This window comes from Saccopteryx bilineata, chromosome 3 (assembly GCF_036850765.1).
Source record: "Saccopteryx bilineata isolate mSacBil1 chromosome 3, mSacBil1_pri_phased_curated, whole genome shotgun sequence".
Classification (NCBI taxonomy): domain Eukaryota; kingdom Metazoa; phylum Chordata; class Mammalia; order Chiroptera; family Emballonuridae; genus Saccopteryx; species Saccopteryx bilineata.
The window spans coordinates 261,625,883-261,648,761 of NC_089492.1; the positions used below are offsets into that span (position 1 = coordinate 261,625,883).

Consider the following 22,879-nt stretch of genomic DNA (forward strand, 5'->3'; position numbering starts at 1 on the left):
GCCAGGTAGCTCAGTTGGTTAGAGCATCCTCCCCATATGCCAAGGTTGCAGGTTCAATCCCTGGTCAGGGCACATAAAAGAATCAATCAATGAATCCATAAATAATTGAAAAGCAGATTGATGTTTCTCTCTAAAAATAAATACATAAAGTTGTAATTTAAAACATGGGGGTGGAGACATTTATTCTTTTATTGATTGATTTTTAGAGACAAAGGGAGGGAGAGAGAGAGGAGCATTCATTTGTCGTTCTATTGATAGTTGTGTGCTCATTGGTTGCTTCCCATATGTGCCCTGACCCAGGATCAAACCTGCAACCTTGGTATTACCGGACAATGCTCCAACCAACTAAGCTAACTGACCAGGGATGGGGGTGATGACATTTTAAACAGTAGTTCCCAAGTGCTGGCCTATAAATCAGTGAATGCCCAAGAATAAGCTATTAATGTACCATAAAGTCAGAAAAATAATAATAATGTGTGAATTTTCCATATTGTTGAATTTAATTGGAAGGACCATCCATTATTCTTGATTAAGTACTCTTTATGGTGTTGGTAGATGATAGTTATCAATGTAGTGTTTATTTACACAATGGACAAAATTAGAAGTTGGCATCATTCTATCAATAATCCAAATTTAGAGTCCTGAAATTTAAAAGCATAGAATCACTGATTTAGACTTGGCTTTTGTTCTCATGTTGTTTTTACACGTTATTTCTGAAGGCATTCCTCCTGTGTATTTCATGGTGCCGAGTAAGTGATGAATTATAGCTGAAGGCTTTTCCACATTCGTTACATTCATAAGGTTTTTCTCCTGTGTGATGTCTCTGATGTTTCTTAAAGGATGAGTCATGCCTATAGGCTTTTCCACAGCGGTTACACTCATATGCTTTCACTCCTGTATGAACAGTTTTATGGTTGCTAAGATGGATCCTCTGCCTAAAGGCTTTCCCACATTCTTTACATTTGTAGGGTCTCTCCCCAGTATGGATTCTCTGGTGATGTGTTAGATATGCTCTATGACTAAATGTTTTACAACATGCAGTGCACGCATAGGGCTTCTCCCCAGTATGAATTCTTATATGTTCACTAAGGTGTCTAATTTGTCGGAAGGTTTTCCCACACTCATTGCATATAAAGGGTTTCTCTCCAGAATGAGTTCTCAAATGCTGGATCAAGCTAATGTTCTGGCTGAAAGCTTTCTGACATTTATCACATACATAGGGTTTCTCCCCAGTGTGAGTTCTGTGATGCTGATTAAGAGAGGAGCGATGTCTGAAGGCTTTGCCACATTCTTCACATTCAAAGGGTTTCTCACCAGTGTGGATTCTCTGGTGGGTATTAAGAGATGCACTTTGACTAAAGGCCCTTCCACATTCCTTACATCTGAAAGGTTTCTCACCAGTATGAATTCTCATGTGTTCAGTAAGATGAATGGGTTGTTTGAAGATTTTTTCACATATATTACATTCATAGGTTTTTGTTCTTATGTAACTTGTTGGATGAGTAATCAGATCTAATTTGTATTTGTTCCTCTTTCTAAGTGTGTCATATTTATGGTACCTCTGTTCTATAACAACATCTGAACTCACAATATTTCCCCTAAATTTGTTAGTTTCTTGGCCTCTCTTCTTGTGGGTCAAAAAGGCTTGTCTTACATCTCTTCCATGGGCGTCCTGATGTCTTTTTAATTCATCATCATATTTGGAGACTTTTCTCAGTGTGGAATCAATGACATCATCCCTCATGAACCCTTCCATCATAATGCCTTGACATAACTGTTCCTGTAAAATGTCAGTTTTTGCAGTTGACATTCTGGTTTCTCTTTTACTCTTCAAGTCTGAAAGAAATGGAAAAAATACAAATAACTCATATTCTTTATGCTTTGAAAACTCAGTTACTGTAGTGTATATGGAATAGAGATTTAGATAACAATACATATAAACTACATGAGATTTTCATTATTTTTTTAAATTCATTTTAGAGAGGAGAGGGAGAGACAGAGAGAGAGAGAGAGAGAGAGAGGAGAGATAGAGAGAGAGAAGGGGGGGAGGAGCTGGAAGCATCAACTCCCATATGTGCCTTGACCAGGCAAGCCCAGGGTTTCGAACCGGCGACCTCAGCATTTCCAGGTTGACGCTTTATCCATTGCGCCACCACAGGTCAGGCAAGATTTTCATTATTTTTAAATATGGTTATGCATCTGGAGAGGTAGTGGAAAATTAAATTAAGAAACAGTAAACAGAGTAAAAGTATGATATAGAGAAAGCAAAGCTTGAGCATTTTAGTTCTGCTCTTTCTAATAATAGTAAACCATGAAAATTCAGAGTTATGTCTTAAAAATGTCTTTTAAGTTGACAAATACTTTTAGAAAAACATCTCATAAAAATAAAAAGTTGTCTCTCTCCTCACTCCAGCAGCAGCGAGATATACTAGTTAAAAAAATAATGTTGGAACTAAGAAAATTCACATGAACATTGAGCCGTCTTTTACTGAAACTTGTGTTAATACTTACACATTTTTCTGTTTCCTGTGCTTATTAATGTGTACCTGGAAGTGTTATTTTACAGAGAAGACTTGTAAGAAACCAAGACTATATTGCCTTTTTTTTTTTTTTTTTTTTTTTTTTTTTTACCATGCACATGGCAGGGAGGGGGAGATAAAGAAAGAGAGAGAGAAAGAGGGACAGATAGGGACAAACAGGAAAGGAGAGAGATGAGAAACACCAATTCTTCATTGTGGTACCTTACTTGTTCATTGATTGCTTTCTCATATGTTCCTTGACCAGGGGGCTCCAGCTGAGCCAGTGACCCCTTGCTCAAAACAGCGACCTTGGTCTTCAAGCCAGTGAGTGACCTTTGGGCTCAAGCCAGTCCCCATGAGGTTATGTCTATGATCCCATACTCAAGCTAGTGAGCCCATGCTCAAGCTGGCGACCTCAGAGTTTCGAACCTGGGTCCTCAGTGTTCCAGGTCAATGCTAATGCTCTATACACTGAGCCACTACCTGGTCAGGCTATATTGCTATGGTCTATGAAAATATCCTTTAACCTTTAAAATTATGACTGGTTTTCTAACTTGATCATTTGTTGTACCCATTACTCTAATATTTCAACTGACAGCTTTGTATTCCTGAAAGGTATAAGTTCTTGTAGGATTTTTGGGTCAGCACAAAGGATCATTAGTATTTCCAAAATCTTTTCTTTTCCTTTTTAGGTGAGATGAGGGGAGATAGTGAGGCAGACTCCCAAAGAGGATCCACCTGGCAACCTCATCTTAAGTCAATGCTCGAGTACTGAGCTATTTTTAGCACCTGAGGCTGATGTGCTCAGACCAGTCAAGCTATCCTCAGTGCCCAGGACCACACTTGAACAAACTGAGCTACTGGCAGTGGGAGGGAAGAGAGAGAGAAAGAGGAGGGGTGGAGAGAAGTTGCTTCTCCAGAATTGACCAGAAATTGAACCCAGAATGTCCATATGCTGAACCGACATTCTATCCACTGAACCATCAACCAGAGCCTGTATTTCCAAATTCTAAATGAATAGAGGCAAGAATAGTCTATGTTCTGCAGGCCCAATTTGGGTCTTGAATAGTGGAGGAGGAAGAGAAGAAGACAGGGAAAGATAAAAGAGGCCATTTAAGTCCCCTTCTCCAATTCAATCTCCAGGCCTGAAGCAGCCCAAACTAGGGGAAGTGAAAAGATTTAACTTTATGTCTCGCCTGTGGTGGTGCAGTGGATAAAGTGTTGACCTGGAATGCTGAGGTCACTGGTTCGAAACCAGGGTCTTGCCAAGTCAAAGCATACACAACAAGCAATCAATGAACAACTAAAATGAAGCAACTATGGGTTGATACTTCTCACTCCACCCACCCCTCTGTAAAATCAAATAAAATCTTTAAAAAAAAAGACTTAATTTTGAATGAAGTTAGAAGTTTTTATTAGTTCACTGAACTAACCATTTTATTAAAATCAGACTTTTTATTATTTAGAAGGACTGCTTGTCTATGGGATTTCTTTGAGATTTTACCCAGAGGTAGGAAAAGAATACCATTGTAGCTTCTACTATTTTTATTTATTTATTTTTTATTTTTTTAGCAAGAGAGAGAGAGAGGGAGAGAGAGAGAGACAGACAAGAAGGGGGAGTGAGATGAAAAGCATCAACTTGTAGTTGTGGACTTTGTTGTTCATTGATTGCTTTGTCATATGTGCCTGGACTAAGGGGTCCAGCTGAGCCAGTGACCCATGGCTCGAGCCAGCAATCTTGGGCTTGAACCAGCAAGCCTGGGTTTCAAGCCAGTGACCTCTGGGCTCAAGCCAGTGACCTCTGGGCTCAAGCCAGTGACCTCGGAGTTTTGAACTGGGGTCCTCAGCATCCCAGGTTGATGCCCTATCCACTGTGCCACCACCTGGTCAGGCTTACTATTATTTTCATTATTATAAGTTGAGACCCAAGAGAATGTACAAAAAAATTACTGGAATTACTGACAGAGGGGCCCGTCAGTAATTGGATAGCTCCGTTGATTAGAGCATTATCCCAAAGTGCAGAGATTGCCAGTTTGATCCCCAGGCAGGGCACAGGCAGGAACAAATCAATGTTCCTGTCTCTCTCTTTCTCCCTTCCCCTCTCTCTAAAAATTAGTAAATAAAATTTTTGTTTAAAAAAGGAGAAAAACTATTAAAAAAAGAAAACAAGTGAAACAAGGTGGTTGGCTTTAAGATCAATATATAAAACCAACAATGTTGTTATATACTAGAAACAAACAGAAAATATAATTGAAAAAAAATATACCATCTACAATAGCATCAAAATAAAGGGTCTTCAAGATGAATCTGACAAAAGAGATACATATACACAAGACCTTTAGGGGAAAATCCTGAAACTTTACTGAAAAAAAATTAGACTAAAACCTGTATGGTGAGCCAATGTCACCCCAATAAATTCAATTTAAAAATTAAAACAAAAATCTAAAAAAAAGAAAAATATTAGGAAATATCAATAAAGCAATATATCATGTTCCTAGATAATAGGACTCAATATCATAATATTAACCCCCCTGAATTGATCCATAAATTCAATTCTTTAAAAAAAAATTTTTTTCTTCTTTTCCAAGTGAGAGGATGGAAGATAGAAAGACAGACTTCCACATGCACCCCAACCAGAATCTACTCAGCAATCCCCATTTGGGGCAGATGCTCTGCCCACCTGGAGCCATGCTTGCAACTGAGCTATTTTTAGTGCCTAAAGAGGAGGCTCCATAGAGCCAACCTCAGTGCCCAGGGCCAATGTACTCAAACTCAATCGAGCCATGGCTACAGGAGGGGAAGAGAGAGAAGGGGGAAGGGAAGGGGTGGAGATGCAGATGGTTGCTTCTCCTGTGTGCCCTGACTGGGAATCAAACCTGGGACATCCACATGCCAGGCTGATGCTCTACCACTGAGTCAACAAGCCAAGGCCTTATAAATTCAATTCTATTCTAATAAAAATACTACCAGAGTATTTGTGAATGTGACTGTGTGTGTGTGTATATATATGTGTGTGTGTGTGCAATGAACATTGCACATTATATAATTTTGATGCATTTTATATATATATTTGATGTGGTCATTAAATAATTTCTTTGAAAAAGCAAGGGGCTCAGAAAAGCCCAGTTTTTTGTTTTTTTTTTTATTTTTCCAAAGCTGGAAATGGGGAGGCAGTCAGACAGATTCCTGCATGCGCCCGACTGGGATCCACCTGGCATGCCCACCAGGGGGCGATGCTCTGCCCATTCAGGGCGTAGCTCTGTTGCGACCAGAGCCACTCTAGCGCCTGAGGCAGAGGCCACGGAGCCATCCCCAGCGCCCAGGCCATCTTTGTTCCAATGGAGCCTCTGCTGCAGGAGGGGAAGAGAGAGACAGAGAGGAAGGAGAGGGGGAGGGGTGGAGAAGCAGATGGGCGCTTCTCCTGTGTGCCCTGGCCGGGAATCGAACCCGGGACTTCCGCATGCCAGGCCGACGCTCTACCACTTGAGCCAACCGGCTAGGGCAAGCCCAGACAATTTTAAGTCTTTATTTATTTATTTATTTATTTATTTCAGAGACAGAAAGTGAGTCAGAGTGAGGGATAGACAGGGACAGACAGACAGGAACGGAGAGAGATGAGAAGCATCAATCATTAGTTTTCCATTGCGCTTGCAACACCTTAGTTGTTCATTAATTGCTTTCTCATATGTGCCTTGACCGCGGGTCTTCAGCAGACCGAGTAACCCCTTGTTGGACCCAGCGACCTTGGGTTCAAGCTGGTAGACTTTTTGCTCAAACTAGATGAGCCCACACTCAAGCTGGCGACCTTGAGGTCTCGAACCTGGGTCCTCTGCATCCCAGTCTGATGCTCTATCCACTGCGCCACCGCCTGGTCAGGCAAGCCCAGACAATTTTAAAGAACAAGGTGGAAGATCTACCTTTACTAGAGATAAAGTTTCACTATGAAATACAGTAATTAAGGCCCTGGCCGGTTGGCTCAGCAGTAGAGTGTTGGCCTGGCGTGCGGGGGACCCGGGTTCGATTCCCAGCCAGGGCACATAGGAGAGGCGCCCATTTACTTCTCCACCCCCCCTTCCTTCCTCTCTGTCTCTCTCTTCCCCTCCCGCAGCCAAGGCTCCATTGGAGCAGAGATGGCCCAGGCGCTGGGGATGGCTCCTTGGCCTCTGCCCCAGGCACTGGAGTGGCTCTGGTTGTGGCAGAGTGACGCCCTGGAGGGGCAGAGCATCACCCCCTGGTGGGCAGAGCGTCGCCCCTAGTGAGCGTGCCGGGTGGATCCCGGTCGGGCACATGCGGGAGTCTGTCTGACTGTCTCTCCCGTTTCCAGCTTCAGAAAAATACAAAAAAAAAAAAAAAAGAAAAAAAGAAAAAAAAAAAAAGAAAGAAATACAGTAATTAAGACAGCCTGGAGAGCCCAGAAACAGGCCCAAGCATTACAAACTTGACAGTGCCATTAACTATTGATAAATAACTATTATAACTATAAAAACTGTGATTCCTAGATTGACTATCTATGTGGAAAATATTAAACTAGATACTCACTTTACACTATATATAAAATAAATTCCTAGTGAATTAAACCTAACTATGAAAAGCAAAATTTGCCTGGCCTGTAGTGATGCAGTAGATTGAGCATTGACCTGGAATGTGGCGATCACTGGTTCAAAACCCCAGGCTGGCCTGGTCAAGGTACATACAACAAGCAGTGAACAACTAAAGTGAAGCAACTATAAGTTGATATTTCTCACTCTACCCCACTAAATAAAAAAAGAAAAAAAGAAAAGAAAATTTTTTAAAAGATAGGATAACATATATTTTATATCTTTTCTATAAATCAATAAAAAAGGAAAACAATAATAGAACAATTGGGAAAGGATATAAATAAGCAATTAAAAGAGGAATACTTGATGGTCAGTAACATGGAAATATGCTTCATCTCACTGATAATCAGGGAAACAAAAAAAATAACAAGACACTGTATTCACCCACTGAGTTTACACAATTTTTTTTTTTTTTTTTTTTTTCATTTTTCTGAAGCTGGAAACAGGGAGAGACAGTCAGACAGACTCCCGCATGTGCCCGACCGGGATCCACCCGGCACGCCCACCAGGGGCGACGCTCTGCCCACCAGGGGGCGATGCTCTGCCCATCCTGGGTGTCGCCATGTTGCGACCAGAGCCACTCTAGCGCCTGGGGCAGAGGCCACAGAGCCATCCCCAGCGCCCGGGCCATCTTTGCTCCAATGGAGCCTCGGCTGCGGGAGGGGAAGAGAGAGACAGAGAGGAAAGCACGGCGGAGGGGTGGAGAAGCAAATGGGCGCTTCTCCTGTGTGCCCTGGCCGGGAATCGAACCCGGGTCCTCCGCACGCTAGGCCGATGCTCTACCGCTGAGCCAACCGGCCAGGGCCGAGTTTACACAATTTTAAAAGTTTGTCAATGCCAAATTCTAACAGTGATGCTGAGTTCTGGAAACTCTTAAGACCTGCTGACGGGTGCAACTGAGAGCAATTTGGTAACACCTAGCAAATGAAGAAGCACATCCTCCATGACCCAACAGTTTTGCTTCTAACAAATATCTTAGAGAAGCTCTTGCATGTACACACAAGAGAACATATACATGAAGACACTGTAGCATCTTCGTAACCCCCAAATTTAGAAACAGTATAAAGGTCTATCAACAGAACAATGGATAAACTATGGTCTATTAATATGGAAATGAATTAACATGGATAAACATAAATAGTGTTGAATGAAAAAAGTAATTGAAAGAAGCATATATACCATTTATTTAAAGAATAATAACATGCAAAACAATGCTATATGTTCAGTAACATACACATGTAGTAAACATATGAAGGCACATTCGGGAATAGTAATATTTAAACTCAGGAGAATTGTTTATGTCAAAAGGTAGGTGGGGAATAACAAGGCTTCAACTCTGTTTTAGTTCTTTTTTTTTTTTTTTTTTTTTTTTTTTTTTGTATTTTTCTGAAGCTGGAAACGGGAAGAGACAGTCAGACAGACTCCCGCATGCGCCCGACCGGGATCCACCCGGCATCCACCTGGCACGCCCACCAGGGGCGATGCTCTGCCCACCAGGGGGCGATGCTCTGCCCCTCCGGGGCGTCGCTCTGTCGCGACCAGAGCTACTCTAGCGCCTGGGGCAGAGGCCAAGAGCCATCCCCAGCGCCCGGGCCATCTTTGCTCCAATGGAGCCTTGGCTGCGGGAGGGGAAGAGAGAGACAGAGAGGAAGGAGGGGGAGGGGGGGTGAAGAAGCAAATGGGCGCTTCTCCTATGTGCCCTGGCTGGAAATCGAACCCGGGTCCCCCGCACGCCAGGCCGACGCTCTACCGCTGTGCCAACCGGCCAGGGTCAATGTTTTAGTTCTTAATGGAGGTGGAAGCTACACAGAAACTTGTTATAATGTTCGGTATGCCTTTCTGAACATCAAAAATGATTCAAAACCAGACCAGGCAGTGGCACAGTGGGTAGAGCATCGAACTGGGATGCAGAGGACCCAGGTTTGAAACCCCAAGGTTGCCAGCTTGAGCATGAGCTCATCCGTCTTGAGCACAGGCTCACCAGTTTGAGCGCGGTGTCGGTGGCTTGAGTGTGGGATCACAGACATGACCCCATGGTTGCTGCTTTGAGCCCAAGTTCGCTGGTTTGAGCAGGGGGTTACTCGGTCTGCTGAAGCCCCTCAGTCAAGGCACATAAGAGAAAGCAATCAATGAACAACTAAAGTGCTGCAAGAAGGCATTGATACTTCTCATCTCTCCCTTCTTGTCTGTCCCTATCTGTCTCTGTTAAAAAAAAATGTTTCAAAATATGACAAAGTTTAAGAAGACTGCTGAAGACCACTGAATTTGAGAAGGAATTCTGTAGTAATTCTCTTACAGTTTTCATAAAGTAGTTGTTACAAAAAATAAAGATATGCATTTAAAGAGTGAAAGAAAAGTTGGTAAAAGTGGACACAGAATGAAAGAGAGAAAATCAAAGACCTGCAAAATGCAGTAAAAGTCCTGAGCAGAGATCTGTTTTCTGTGAGGAGAGACTGAGTACATCAGACTGAACAGAGAAAGGAACTTTCAATTGGCAGACTTCAGAATACAGAAGAAAGAGGGAAAATCAAGTTTAACCTTTTTTTTTTTTTTTGACAGAGACAGAGAGAGAGTCAGAGAGAGGCACAGATAGGGACAGACAGACAGGAACAGAGAGAGATGAGAAGCATCAAGTCTTCACTGCAGTTCCTTAGTTGTTCATTGATTGCGTTCTTATATGTGCCTTGACTGAGGGACTACAGCAGAGCAAATGACCCCTTGCTCAAGCCAGTGACCTTAGGCTCAAGCCAGTAACCATGAGGTCATAGCTATGATCCTACACTCAAGTCAGCGACCCTGTGCTCAAGCCAGTGACCTCAGGGTTTCAAACCTGGGTCTTCTGCGTCCCAGTCTGACGCTTTATCCACTGCGCCACCGCCTGGTCAGGCTCAAGTTTAATCTTAAGGAGGACAAGACTTCCCTTCCCTCCAACTCTAGAGAGACTTTTGCAAGGTCAAGTAAAGGCTAGAGTCCAGGGACCCCACAGCCTAAGAAGACTTGGGGCACCCTGGCCTACATATGTAAAGGTACCATCTGCCCTGGCTCACCTGAACTGGGATATTCTGGGCCTTCTTTTTCTCTTATCCATGGCTCTTCTCCTTTCTCCAACTGGGAAATCACCCGAGGTTTGGAAAGTTCATACCCTGCTTATGGAGTAAAAAAAGAGTATGAATGTTTATGTGGAGGTCTAAGAACCATCTCCAGAAGTTAGTTCCAGTCCTGAAAATGGAAAGGCCACCAGAGCATGTCTTTCTATTTTAGCTCTACAAAGGAAAGGAAGGAGAAGATGCCCTGGCCTGATTTTCAAAGGAATGAGGCAACTCTAACACAGAACCCAGGGCTAGGATCCAGGGAATCCACGACATTTAATAATTTAGAAATGATGACTCTCCTGTAATGGGCAGGTGTCTGGATAAATGCTCAGCCCGTCCTTACCCACTGAGACCAGGTTCCCGTAGTTCTCCAGCATCACCTCCCGGTACAGATTCCGGTCAGCAGGGGCCAGTTGCCCCCACTCCTCCTGGGTGAAGTCCACAGATATGTCCTTGAAGGTTAACAGTTCCTAGAACATCAAATACATTGCTTTTCATCCACAGACCACTTCCATTAAGGTCCATGGAGTTCTGACAGTATTCTAAATTCTGAGAGTCTAAACTAGTTTTACTGGGAGCCCCTACTGGATCTGTTTGGAGAGTGTCTGGAGATTACCATAATTAAATACACAAAAGGATAGATGGTATATGTGCCTTAGAATAAATTAGGCAGGAAAAGGGGAACAGGGGGAGACACAGTGAGGATAGGGATAATCTTCTATATAGGGTGGTGGGGCAAGGCCTCTCTAAAAGGGTGATATCTGACCAGAGATGTGAATTCAGTGAGAGATAGTGTTTTGGAAATCTGAGAGGAGAGTATCCTGGGTAGATACAAAGGAACTAGGTGAGAGTGTCGTTGGCCTGTCTGAGGAGCAGGAGAGTGAACAGCATCACTGGAGGCAGGTTAGTAAAGGGGAGATTGGAAGAAGATGAGATCACAGAGGCCAAGGGAGCAGTGGGAGGGAGAAGAGAGGCTTTTAGCACTTATTGTCACAAAGACCAGTGCATTCCTGCTGAGAGTAAATTCTGGGCCCTGCTGGAGTTTAATGCAAAGATGAATAATACTGTCTGGAACTGTAGTCTGACGCTTTCCTGGCTCAAATACTGAGATTAAAAAAATCAGACGCTCTGCAGTAATATCGTGGGACAATGGTAGCTAGTTCATCAGAAGTAAACTCAATAAAAGCTGTGTCTCAGCCAGAACTCAGCCACAGCTGTAGGAGGAATAGAATAATTGGTCCCCCATCTTAATCACTATAGGGCCTAGAGTCTCTTAGAAAAAAACAGAATGAGACAAATTATAAGGATCTATATCTATATATAGATATCTACCTATATATAGACATAGATATATATCTATTTAATCCTCCACTGTTCTTTAATACACAGTATCCAAACTACAATAAAAAAATTGTTAGACATGTGTATAAGGAGGAAAATCTGACCTACAATTAAGAAAATAAGAATTGGCCCTGGCTGGTTGAGTCAGTGGATAGAGCATCAGCCCAGCATGTGGACATAACAGGTTTGATTCTTGGTCAGGGCACACATGAGAAATGACCATCTGCTTCTCTTTCCCTTCCTCTCTCCCTTTTCTCTCCCCCTCTTGCAACCAGTGGCTTGATTGGTTCAAGCATCAGCCGTGGGCGCTGAGGATAGCTCAGCTGGTCCAAGAATTGGCATGAGGTGCTGAGGATAGCTTGCCTGATTCAAGCATCAGCCCCTATTGGGGGTTGCTGAGTGGATCCCCAGTGGGGTGCGTGTAGGAGTCTGTCTCACTATCTCCCCTCCTCTCACTTAGAAAATAAATAAATAAAAAGAAAAATCATTAGAAGCAAACCCATAGGTGACCAAGTCATTGAAATTAGCAGACAAGAAGCTTAAAGCAATTACGAAAATATGTTAAAGAATTTACAATAAGCTTGGACAGTGATGGTGTACTGGAAGTGCAGTTGATAGAGCACTGATGCTGAATGCTGAGGTCACTGGTTTGAAACCCGAGATCACTTGCTTGAGTCTGGGGTTGCCAGCTTGAACCTGAGGTCACAGGTTCCATCCCTGGTCAAGGCGTTTATGAGAAGCAATCAGTGTTTCTGTCTCTCTTTCTCTCCCTTCCTCTCTTTCTTAAAAAGAATATATAAATTTTAAAATATAATTAACAATAAAATATAGATAGAATAGGTGAAAACATGGAGGTAATTGAGGGGAGAGATAGAAATACTAAAAAAAGAACTAAGTGAAAATTCTACAACTGATAAATGCCTGATCAGTGGTGGTGCAGTGGATAGTTCATCAACCTGGGATGCTGAGGGTGCCAGTTTAAAGCCCCAGGCTTAACCAATAAAGGCACATACAAGAAACAATCAATGAACAACTAAAGTGAAGCAACTATGAGTTGATGCTTTTCACCCTCTCTCTCTCTAAAAAGAAATAAAATCTTTTTAAAAAATAAATAAAAGCAGAAAGACACACCACGTATTAGCAAATGATGATAATAATAACAGCTGACTTCTCATCCCAAATAATACAAGATCATGGAACATCTTTAAAGTACTTAAAGAAAGAATAGTCAACCTAGAATTCTGTATCCAGTGAGAGATCCGCAAATTAAAAAACAATATAAAGACATTTTTAAATGAACAAAAGCTACGAGAATTTGTCATCAGTACACCCACACTACAAGATATGCTAACTGACATTCTTTAGGCTGAAGGTAAATGGTGCCAGAGAAAAACTCAGAACTAAAAGAAGGAATTGAGAGTGCCAGAATTGGTAAATATGTGGCCACATATGAATCATTTTCTTTTCCTTTTCTAAATTTTTTTTTTTTCTGAAGCTGGAAACGGGGAGGGACAGTCAGACAGACTCCCGCAGCGCCCGACCGGGATCCACCCGGCACGCCCACCAGGGGCGATGCTCTGCCCACCAGGGGGCGATGCTCTGCCCCTCCGGGGCGTCGCTCTGCCGCAACCAGAGCCACTCTAGCACCTGGGGCAGAGGCCAAGGAGCCATACCCAGCGCCCGGGCCATCTTTGCTCCAATGGAGCCTCACTGCGGAAGGGGAAGAGAGAGACAGAGAGAAAGGAGTGTGGGGGGGGGGAGAAGCAAATGGGCACTTCTCCTGTATGCCCTGGCCGGGAATCGAACCCAGGTCCCCCGCACACCAGGCCGACGCTCTACCGCTGAGCCAACTGGCCAGGGCCTCCTTTTCTAAATTTTTTAATAACACACAGATTATTAAAAGCAAAATTAAGAACAATGCTTATAGGATTTACAACATGTAAAGTAAAATGTATTATAATAGTACACAAAGAATGGAAAAGAGTAAATGAAAATATAAGACTTTCATATTATATATGAAACAGTATAATATTAATTAAAAGCAACTGTGATATGTTTAAAAATGTATATTGTAATGGCGAGAGCAACCACTGAAAATAAACCAAAGAAGTGTAGCTAAAAAGTCATTAAAGACATAAAATGGAATGCTGAAAAACTATTCAATTCAAAAGAAGGCAAGGATGTGAGGGCGATCTGGCTGCGACATCTGTCACCCCATTGATCACCAAGATTGATTCGGCTGATCTGGCTGGCTAGGCGATGTCCCCTTCCTCTCTCACCACTCCATGTGCGTCCCTTCTGAAGCTACGCGCTCGGTCAAAGATGACGACCTTCCCTGATAAAGGAGAGGACCGTTCTTTGGTCAAGGGTGTACAAGTAGCTGTGCTCCCCTGCTAGAACCTCCAAAAAAGTCTCAGAAGAAGGTAAGAAGGGAACAAAGAATGGATGGGACAAACAGCAAACAAAGAATAAGAATATACACTTAAATCTCACCATATCAATGATTATGGTAACTGTAAATGGATGAACCAGCAAGACCCATCTATATTTAAGACGGTCACACTTTAGGCCTTGGTCGGTTGGTTCAGTGGTAGAGTGTTGGCCCCACATATGGATGTCCTGGGTGCGATTCCCGATCAGGGCACACAGGAGAAGCAACCATCTGCTTCTCCACCCTGCCCCCTCTTGGTTTTCTCTCTCCTCCTCCTCCCCTCCTGCAGCCATGGCTCAACTGGAGTGAATTGGCTCCAGGTGTTGAGGATGGCTCCATGGCCTCCACCTCAGGAGTGAAAAAAAATAAAAAGGCTCTGGTTGCAATGGAGCAAGGGCCCCAGATGGGCAGAGCATCACCCCCTAGTGGGCTTGCTGGGTGAATCCTAGTTGGGGCACATGTGGGAGTCTGCTCTGCCTCCCACCCTCTCACTGAATTAAAAATAAAAGAAAAAGAATGGAAAAGAATGGAAAAGGTTATACCATGCAAGCAATAACTAAAAGAACACTGGAGGAGCTATATTAAATCAAAGTAGACTGTATAATGATAAGTGTGGACATTTCATAATAATAAGGGTCAGTTCATCAAGAAGACAACAATCCCATGTGTTTATGCAGCAGATAACAGAACACAAAATGAAGCAGAATTGACAGAACTAAAGGTAGATACAGACAAAATAGCAATGATATTATAATATTCTTCTCTCAGTAACTGACACAATTAGACAAAAATTGATCAAGAATTTAGCTTTGATATACAATACAATCAACCGTTCACATGCTATAGAAATGTTTACTTGAAACTTATATACTCTTATTGATCAATGGCACCCTGCTCTATTTAATTTTCTAAATTAAAAAAAGTAGTTTTAAACAACCAATTTAACCTGACACTTATAGAACGTTACAGAATATACATTATTTAATCAAATTTTCTATTTTGAGATAATTTTATACGTAAATCTATTTTGAGATAAGATTTATATGCAGTTATAAGAAATAAATAGAGATCCCATATACTTTCTACTGGGGCAAAGCAGAGTTTTCTTCTTTCCTTTTTCTTTTAGAATTTTATTGATTGATTTTAGAAAGAGGAGAGAGAGAAAGGCGGTGGGAGGAGAGCAGCAAGTATCAACTCACAGTTGTTTACTTCTCATATGTGCCTTGACGGGGCAAGCCTGGGGTTTCGAACTGGTAGCCTCAGCATTCCAGGCCAACACCTTTTCCACTGCGCCACCACAGGCCAGGCCAAAGCAGAGTTTTGATTGGAAAGGGGCATGAGGGAACTTTCTGAGATGGTAGAAATGTTCTATATCTTGATTTGATTAGATGGTGTATATATATGTCAAAACAGAACAATGTACTTTCTTGTGTTTTACCCTGTATGTAAATTATACCTCATTTTTTTTTTCTTTTTTTTTTTTTGTATTTTTCTGAAGCTGGAAACGGGGAAAGACAGTCAGACAGACTCCCGCATGCGCCTGACCGGGATCCACCTGGCACGCCCACCAGGGGCAACGCTCTGCCCACCAGGGGACGATGCTCTGCCCCTCCGGGGCGTCGCTCTGCTGAGACCAGAGCCACTCTAGCGCCTGGGGCAGAGGCCAAGGAGCCATCCCCAGCGCCCGGGCCATCTTTGCTCCAATGGAGCCTTGGCTGCGGGAGGGGAAGAGAGAGACAGAGAGGAAGGGGGGGGGGGGTGGAGAAGCAGATGGGCGCTTCTCCTATGTGCCCTGGCCGGGAATCGAACCCGGGTCCCCTGCACGCCAGGCCGACGCTCTACCGCTGAGCCAACCGGCCAGGGCCAATTATACCTCAATTTTTAAAACTTTAATCTTTTCTCAGTGCTAAGAATCCCATTAATGGTTTTTAAATTTTATTATTATTTTTTATTTTAGAGAGGGGGTGGGGAGAGAGAGAGAGAGAAGAGGGAGGAGCAGCAGGAAGCATCAACTCCCATCTATGCCTTGACCAAGCAAGTCCAGGGTTTTGAACTGGCAACCTCAGCATCACAGATCAATGCTTCATCCACTGCGCCACCACAGGTCAAGCCCCATCAGTGTTTGATAAATGTCAGGAAGTGAGGAATTCCAGAAAAATAGAATGCAATAATTAGACTATTATTACTTCCATATTTCTTCAAGTAACTCTGGAATGCATTTCAATCCTAGAAAGTATAGCATCTGAATTAGCTAAGGAAACTGGGATTGAAAACAGCTAAAAAATATTGCCCCAGATCACCAAGTGAGTAAATTCAAGATATAAGTTCAAATCCTGTACCATCTAATTTCAAAACCCAAGTTATTTTCACTTAAAACTCTTCTGTCCTCGAATAACATCTCCTCTTTGATAGTCTTCCTTTTCCATTTATTCAACAATTTTCTTTCTTTCTCACCTATCCTTCCACCAGGTGGTAAGGACACCATTTCTGACACCCAGCTGCCCAGGCTAACATGTGCGCTGTGTGGCCTGACTTCTTCTCTTCTCCCTTCTTTGGCTGCAGTTTGACCTCTACTCCCAATACTCCAAGGGTCACCTCATGAAGTTCACAAGTGATATGTGTACATCACTAAGAATACAGAATTTCTTCTCACTTACATAGTTTGTTTTCAGTATGAAATACTAATATATATATATATATGGCTTATATATTAGTATATATATACTAATATATATATGGCTTAAAAGTCCCAAGTGGTATCTATTGATTTTTAGAGGCCAGAATTATATTATTCATTTTGCTTTCTTTACAGAAATTAGCACAATGTTAGATCTAGACAGTCATCAGAAACTAAAGTTACATGGAGGAAGGTACAAATTCTACTATGAGCAGATAATTTGTTACCACTGTGGCCTGGTTTTCTGCATAAGAGCAACATACTCTGAGCTCCCTAGGTTGAATTCATTAGCCTTAACTTCCCACTCTGACCAAAGGAGCAAGTTATAGCCTTAAAACCCAATAAGCATGCAAAAAAAAAAAAAAAAAGAGAGGAAACTCTATCCCACCTGGAATTCTGCTGCCCGGGCCCCAGAGGTTCCTTCATCGTTTAAACGTTCTCCCTGGGTCTCCTCAGCATCTTGAGAAAGCAGAGCTGGAGAAGGAAAAGAGCCATGAGGTTTGCATCTCCCAAAACCCACCAAATTGAAAAGCTGCCTGTAGACTGCTGAATATGGCTCCTCTCTCATAGAGGGACAAAGGGGCACATTTAGAATGATTCAAGCCAACTGGAGCCTCCTTAATGAGGAGGACCTACAGTGCGCTATTTTGAGCATTACTATTTCCCAAGGGTCTATGCTGGTCCAAAAGCACAGATCTATCAACCCACACCTTTGTGCAAAGGTTCCTAACAAGATAAAGAATCCAGTCACTTCCCATGGACTTCAAGGCACTCTAAAGTCCACCTGAAGCCTATTTTCCCAGCACTGGTTTCCTCTAATCACCATCCTTTATCTGTTGGATACAAACACCAACCTCAGACTACAATAGTCTCCATTCTCTGAACCTATAAAAAACTTCGGCATCTTTCAAGGCCCAATTCAATGCTATCTGCTTTGAGAAAATTTCTCAGATAAATACAATTGGAAAAATATTTCCTATCACTTGTCTTCCAAAAGAACTCTGCCATAGTATTTTCCTAGGTTACCTCCTATTATTTTGATCGGGGTATATGTCTATCTCCATCAATTAATAATTAGCACAAGAGATCATTATTCACTTTTCCATCTGTCAAGATGCTTAGTAAAGTCCCTGCCTGATACAGCTTGACTCCAATAAATATTGGCTGAATCTAAAGTGTTAAAGGTATGAATTATAAATTAGAAGATCACATGAAACACACAAATTCCTCTATCCACTTATCTGGTTCTGACCTCTAAATAATGTGTAATCTTGGACAGATTTCCCACTGAACCCATATATTTCAAGGTAAAATCAGAGTGATCAAGCAGGTCATTCTTTCCTTTCAGCAGCAGATGAAAAGAAAGAACTGATACTGGTTTGGGGCTAAATAACTGAAACTTGTAAAGGAAAATCATTAAAGGGCTTAAGGATGCAAAAAAGCTTTGAGTTTGCTGTCTATGAATCACATTTACCCACTCAGGAGCTGCTGGTGGGGAACACCTTGTGTTCTGTCTTCCTGTCATGTATAGTATTTGAGGACAGGAGATGGGAGCAGCATGGGGCCGCATGGAGCACATGTCGTCAGCAAGGAGCCTGAGCTGCCAGCACAGTAAGTACTGCCTTCTGGGAGGCAGCCGGTTGAGTATGTTTGAGTGCATGCTTCTATCTTCTTCAAGGAACAAAAAGGCAGGAAAGGAGGGATCCAGAAGCATTGATCACACAGCCAGAACTGCATAACTCTCACAGCCATCCCCTTCCCAAAAGCCATAGCATGAATCCCAAAGACCTGCTTTCTCCCAATTTTCTCCCCAACAGACCAGAACAAGAAAGTATACCTAGCTTTTCACACACAAATTAGATCTCCTTCTTTCTCTTCACCCCCCACCCCTTCATCTGTCTATTCTCACCTTCTCCTTCAAACATCTTAGTCACATCCTCCCACAGAGGCGTCCCTTCCTTGGCCTTCTCTGGATGGTGCAGCTTCACCCAGGTGCCGGCCTCCGTGGGCAGGGTGATCAGGAGCTGCTGCAGCATGACGATGTCCGCCTCACCGGGCTTCCACTTCTGATGAGGAAACGGCCAGACCTCTGCTGAGAAGCTTCACAGTTGTGTGGTCCTCCTCTGGGCAGTCTCCTCCCTCAGGAATCTGGCATGTTCCTGCAACACCAGAACCCGGGGGTTCCTAGAGGCTGCTGTGACTTTAACAACTCTGAAAAACTGACTCCTGTCTTAGATTACATGCTGCCTCCTTGGGAGGCAGCCGGTGGGGTAGGTTTGAGTGCATGCCTCTACCTTCTTCCAGAGGACCACATGGCAGGAGATGAGGGACCAGGTGTACTGCCATACAGCCAGAACTCCAGAACTTGCAAAAATATATTTAAAACTGCAAAAGATCCAAAAACAAAGATTTGGCATCAATGTGGGGAAAATGATAATCAATGCTCTTCGATGTGGCTCTGGTTCCCAGTTCCATATACACATAAACAAACAGCCAAAAATACACAGACACACACTGACCCTGCCCTGACTTCCCTCCTTACAAACTGCATGCATCTTCTGCTTGGACACAGATTTGAAAGAGGGCAGGCTTTGAAATTATACAAATAGGTTATAATCCTGATCCTTGCATTTAAAAAGCTCCAAACCAGCCTGACCAGGCGGTGGCACAGCGGATAGAGCGTTGGACTGGGATGTGGAAGGACCCAGGTTCGAGACCCCGAGGTCGCCAGCTTGAGCGCGGGCTCATTTGGTTTGGCAAAAGCTCACTAGCTTGGACCCAAGGTAGCTGGCTCAAGCAAGGGGTTACTCGGTCTGCTAAAGGCCCGCGGTCAAGGCACATATGAGAAAGCAATCAATGAACAACTAAGGTGTCGCAATGTGCAATGAAAAACTAATGATTGATGCTTCTCATCTCTCCATTCCTATCTGTCTGTCCCTGTCTATCCCTCTCTCTGACTCTTTATAAAAAAAAAAAAAAAAGCTCCGATAGAACAGGAATAATAATTGTACTTCATAGGGTTATAATGTTGATTAAAAGAAACAATGTCACCTGACCAGGCGGTGGCGCAGTGGATAGAGCATCGGACTGGGATGCGGAGGGACCCAGGTTCGAGACCCCGAGGGCGCCAGCTTGAGCGCGGTCTCATCTGGTTTAAGCTACCAGCTTGGACTCAAGGTCACTGGCTCAAGCAAGGGGTTACTCAGTCTGCTGAAAACCCGCGGTCAAGGCACATATGAGAAAGCAATCAATGAGTAACTAAGGTGTCGCAATACACAATGAAAAACTAATGATTGATGCTTCTCATCTCTCCATTCCTGTCTGTCTGTCCCTGTCTATCCCTCTCTCTGACTCTCTCTGTCTCTGTAAAAATAAATAAATAAATTAATTAATTAAAAAAAGAATGTCAGGCACACAGTAAACCTTTAATAAACATGATTATAAACCTTTTGCTTTAATGTTGCATCACAGCATTAGCTTTTAAAGTTATTTTTTTAAAAAAATGAGGTCCCATTTTAAAGTTCATTTCAAATATATCAACCGATGGAATAATCACATCACTGCATTTTCACATAGGCAAGCAGTGGCACATACATCACCACCCACACGGTTGCCTAGCAGCTGGAAAGTCCTTTTAGCCTCTCCTTTAAGATACATCCTGGTTTCGAAAATGTTAAAACTGGAGAAGAGAAATATGCCTACAAATGGAGGAAATATAGCACTTCGAGTATAATAAAGACTGCTGTAGAACTGTTTGTAACAGGCAATTTTGTAAAGAAAAACACCTCAAATACATCGTCTATCTCATTCCTGGCATCAGAGCAGGTAGGTTTCTCCACAACAACCAGGTCCAGTGTATCTGGGGCCCCCAAATCAGTGCTAGCTCCATGAGTTGGAGGCCGACCCAACTTTTTGAAGTTTGTGAGGAAGAGTATGTAGTTTATGGGCATCTCTTTTTTTCCTCTGTGACTGATGCAGAGAAAGGGGCTGCATCCTACCGACTGGAGCATGTGGGAAGTATCCTGCTAATGAATATATAAAAAGTAAATGTCTTGTTACCAAAGTGAAGAAATTTACGAAACGGTTAACGACAGAGAAGCTTCCATTCGAAGATGCCCTTTCTCACTGCTCCCAGACATGCCTCCCTACTCACCAGATCGGCCTTGGACGCGGATAGGACGGGAGAGTGGGGTGAGAGCACTCGCTCTGGAGGCGCTCAGCTCCAGAGGATGACTGTTTAGAGAAAGTAACAGATTTTGTTCTTTCCCAGCCTTCTATAGACAGACCATATCCCCACTCAAAACAGTCATTCTTCAAAAAACGCCCAACGTTCACGTCGGCCGCCGGACTAAAAGTGGGTCTTCTCCAAATTCCCACGGAGAGGCGGCCTAGGGCTGGTGCTGTTCCTAATAGCCCTTATCCTCCAACGAGTTCTTTCCCAGCCGCACCCGACGAGCGGGGCTCTGGGGGCCGCAATAGGAGCGGTCCCCTGAACCAGCTTCCCGCAGACATAAGCGAGGCTACATAGGCTGCACACTTCACCGACTGTGGCTTAAAAGCAGGGCGGCGGCCGCGGCCAGGTCAGCTGGAGCCCCGCCCCTTGGGCCGCAGCCCCGCATCTCCCAGCTTCTCAGCCTCAAGACGCGCCCCTGCAGTTGCCTGCAACGCGGATCACCCCAGCGCGGGCCCCATTGGAACCCGGGTGCGGCCCACCCACGCGGCTGCGCTGCCTCCCCGCCCAGCGCCCGCTAGTCTTCCGGCGGGCTCCGCCCGCCCTGCTGCTGGCTCCGCCCACGAGCTCTGCCTAGGAGCCCGCAGGCTCCAGGGATGTGGGGCGTGCGTGAAAATCCGGAACCCGGATGTGGTGGAGCGCGCCCCCCGCGGACTGCCCACACCCAGGGCTGACGGCCACACCCGCCGCCTTTCCAGACTGTGGTCCCGCGAGACCACGTGGACTGCCAGCTCTCAGAAGCCCCATATCTGTCATTCATTCATTCGTTCGTTCCCCAACTGTCTTCTTAGTGCCTGCGTTCTGCCGCGCATTGTTAAAGAGTCTGGGGATACAGCAGTTGTCAAAATGCAGCCCCTGCCTGCCTTCTTGGATCTTAATTCCGGTGAGATTAAATAGTTAACTAAATAGAATAATAAATAAATAGATAGGTAAATAATAAAATAGGTAATATCCCAGGTAGTGATAAAGTAGATGAGGAAGAGGAAAGCAGCAGGTTGAGTGGGGCATAAAGGATAACGAGTTCCCCTCTCTGGTAATTATACCAACCCATCTCAGAAAACAATACAATTAAAAAGTAAAAGTCTGGAATATATATTTTTTTATGTGTTTAACGGTGTGTATGAGTTTACTAGGGCTGTCATAAAATACTAACTGGATGGTTTAAAGAACAGAAATGTATTTTCTCATAGTTGTGGAGGCCAAAAGTCCAGGATCCAGTTGTCAGCTGGGTTGATTTCTCCTGAGATCTTTATTCCTGCTGCAAATGGCTGCCTTCTCCCTGTGTTCTCACTGATCTTTCCTCTGTGTGCGTGCATACCTCTGGTGTGTCTCTGTCTAAATTTCCTCTTCTTATACGGACACCAGGCACATCCTAATGCCTCATTTTAACTCAACTATCTCTTTAAAGTGATTAAGCTTAATCACTGAAATATGTGATTAAATATAGCCACATTCTGGGGTACTGGTGGTTAGAATTTCAACATATAAATTTTGGGGTCACACAAGATATCTAACAGATGGCAAGATAGAAATACCAACCGAAAGCTAGATAGCCAGGAACCAAGGAGATGATCCAGTTTAGAGGAGGTAATTCAACTTGGAACATTGGAAGATACTTTTTCCCTGAGACATTTACCTAGTTCAAAAATAATGATCTTGGCCCTGGCCGGTTGGCTCAGCGGTAGAGCGTCGGCTTAGCGTGCGGAGAACCAGGGTTCGATTCCCGACCAGGGCACACAGGAGAAGCGCCCATTTGCTTCTCCACCCCTCCGCCGCACTTTCCTCTCTGTCTCTCTCTTCCCCTCCTGCAGCCAAGGCTCCATTGGAGCAAAGATGGCCCGGGCGCTGGGGATGGCTCTGTGGCCTCTGCCTCAGGCGCTAGAGTGGCTCTGGTCGCAACATGGCGACGCCCAGGATGGGCAGAGCATCGCCCCCTGGTGGGCAGAGCGTCGCCCCTGGTGGGCGTGCCGGGTGGATCCCGGCCGGGCGC

The 22,879-nt window shown here is 43.8% G+C and overlaps 1 protein-coding gene across 2 annotated transcripts; it reads right to left on the reverse strand.

The window, feature by feature from the left end:
• Positions 1 to 569: 569 nt before the first annotated feature.
• ZFP69 (ZFP69 zinc finger protein) lies at positions 570 to 21,354 on the reverse strand. Of its 2 annotated transcripts, none has more exons than XM_066269512.1 (6): positions 20,812 to 21,354; positions 18,568 to 19,043; positions 17,047 to 17,132; positions 10,553 to 10,679; positions 10,165 to 10,260; positions 570 to 1,836 (listed from the first exon to the last, which is right to left on the reverse strand). In XM_066269512.1, exons 2-6 carry the CDS (start codon positions 18,692 to 18,694, stop codon positions 701 to 703), a joined length of 1,572 nt encoding a protein of 523 aa, XP_066125609.1. In that variant the 5' UTR covers positions 18,695 to 19,043; positions 20,812 to 21,354; the 3' UTR covers positions 570 to 700. The 2 variants fall into 2 exon arrangements, with proteins under 2 accessions (XP_066125609.1, XP_066125608.1); XM_066269511.1 differs by having other exon boundaries at positions 10,165 to 10,263.
• Between the last annotated feature and the right edge of the window lie 1,525 nt (positions 21,355 to 22,879).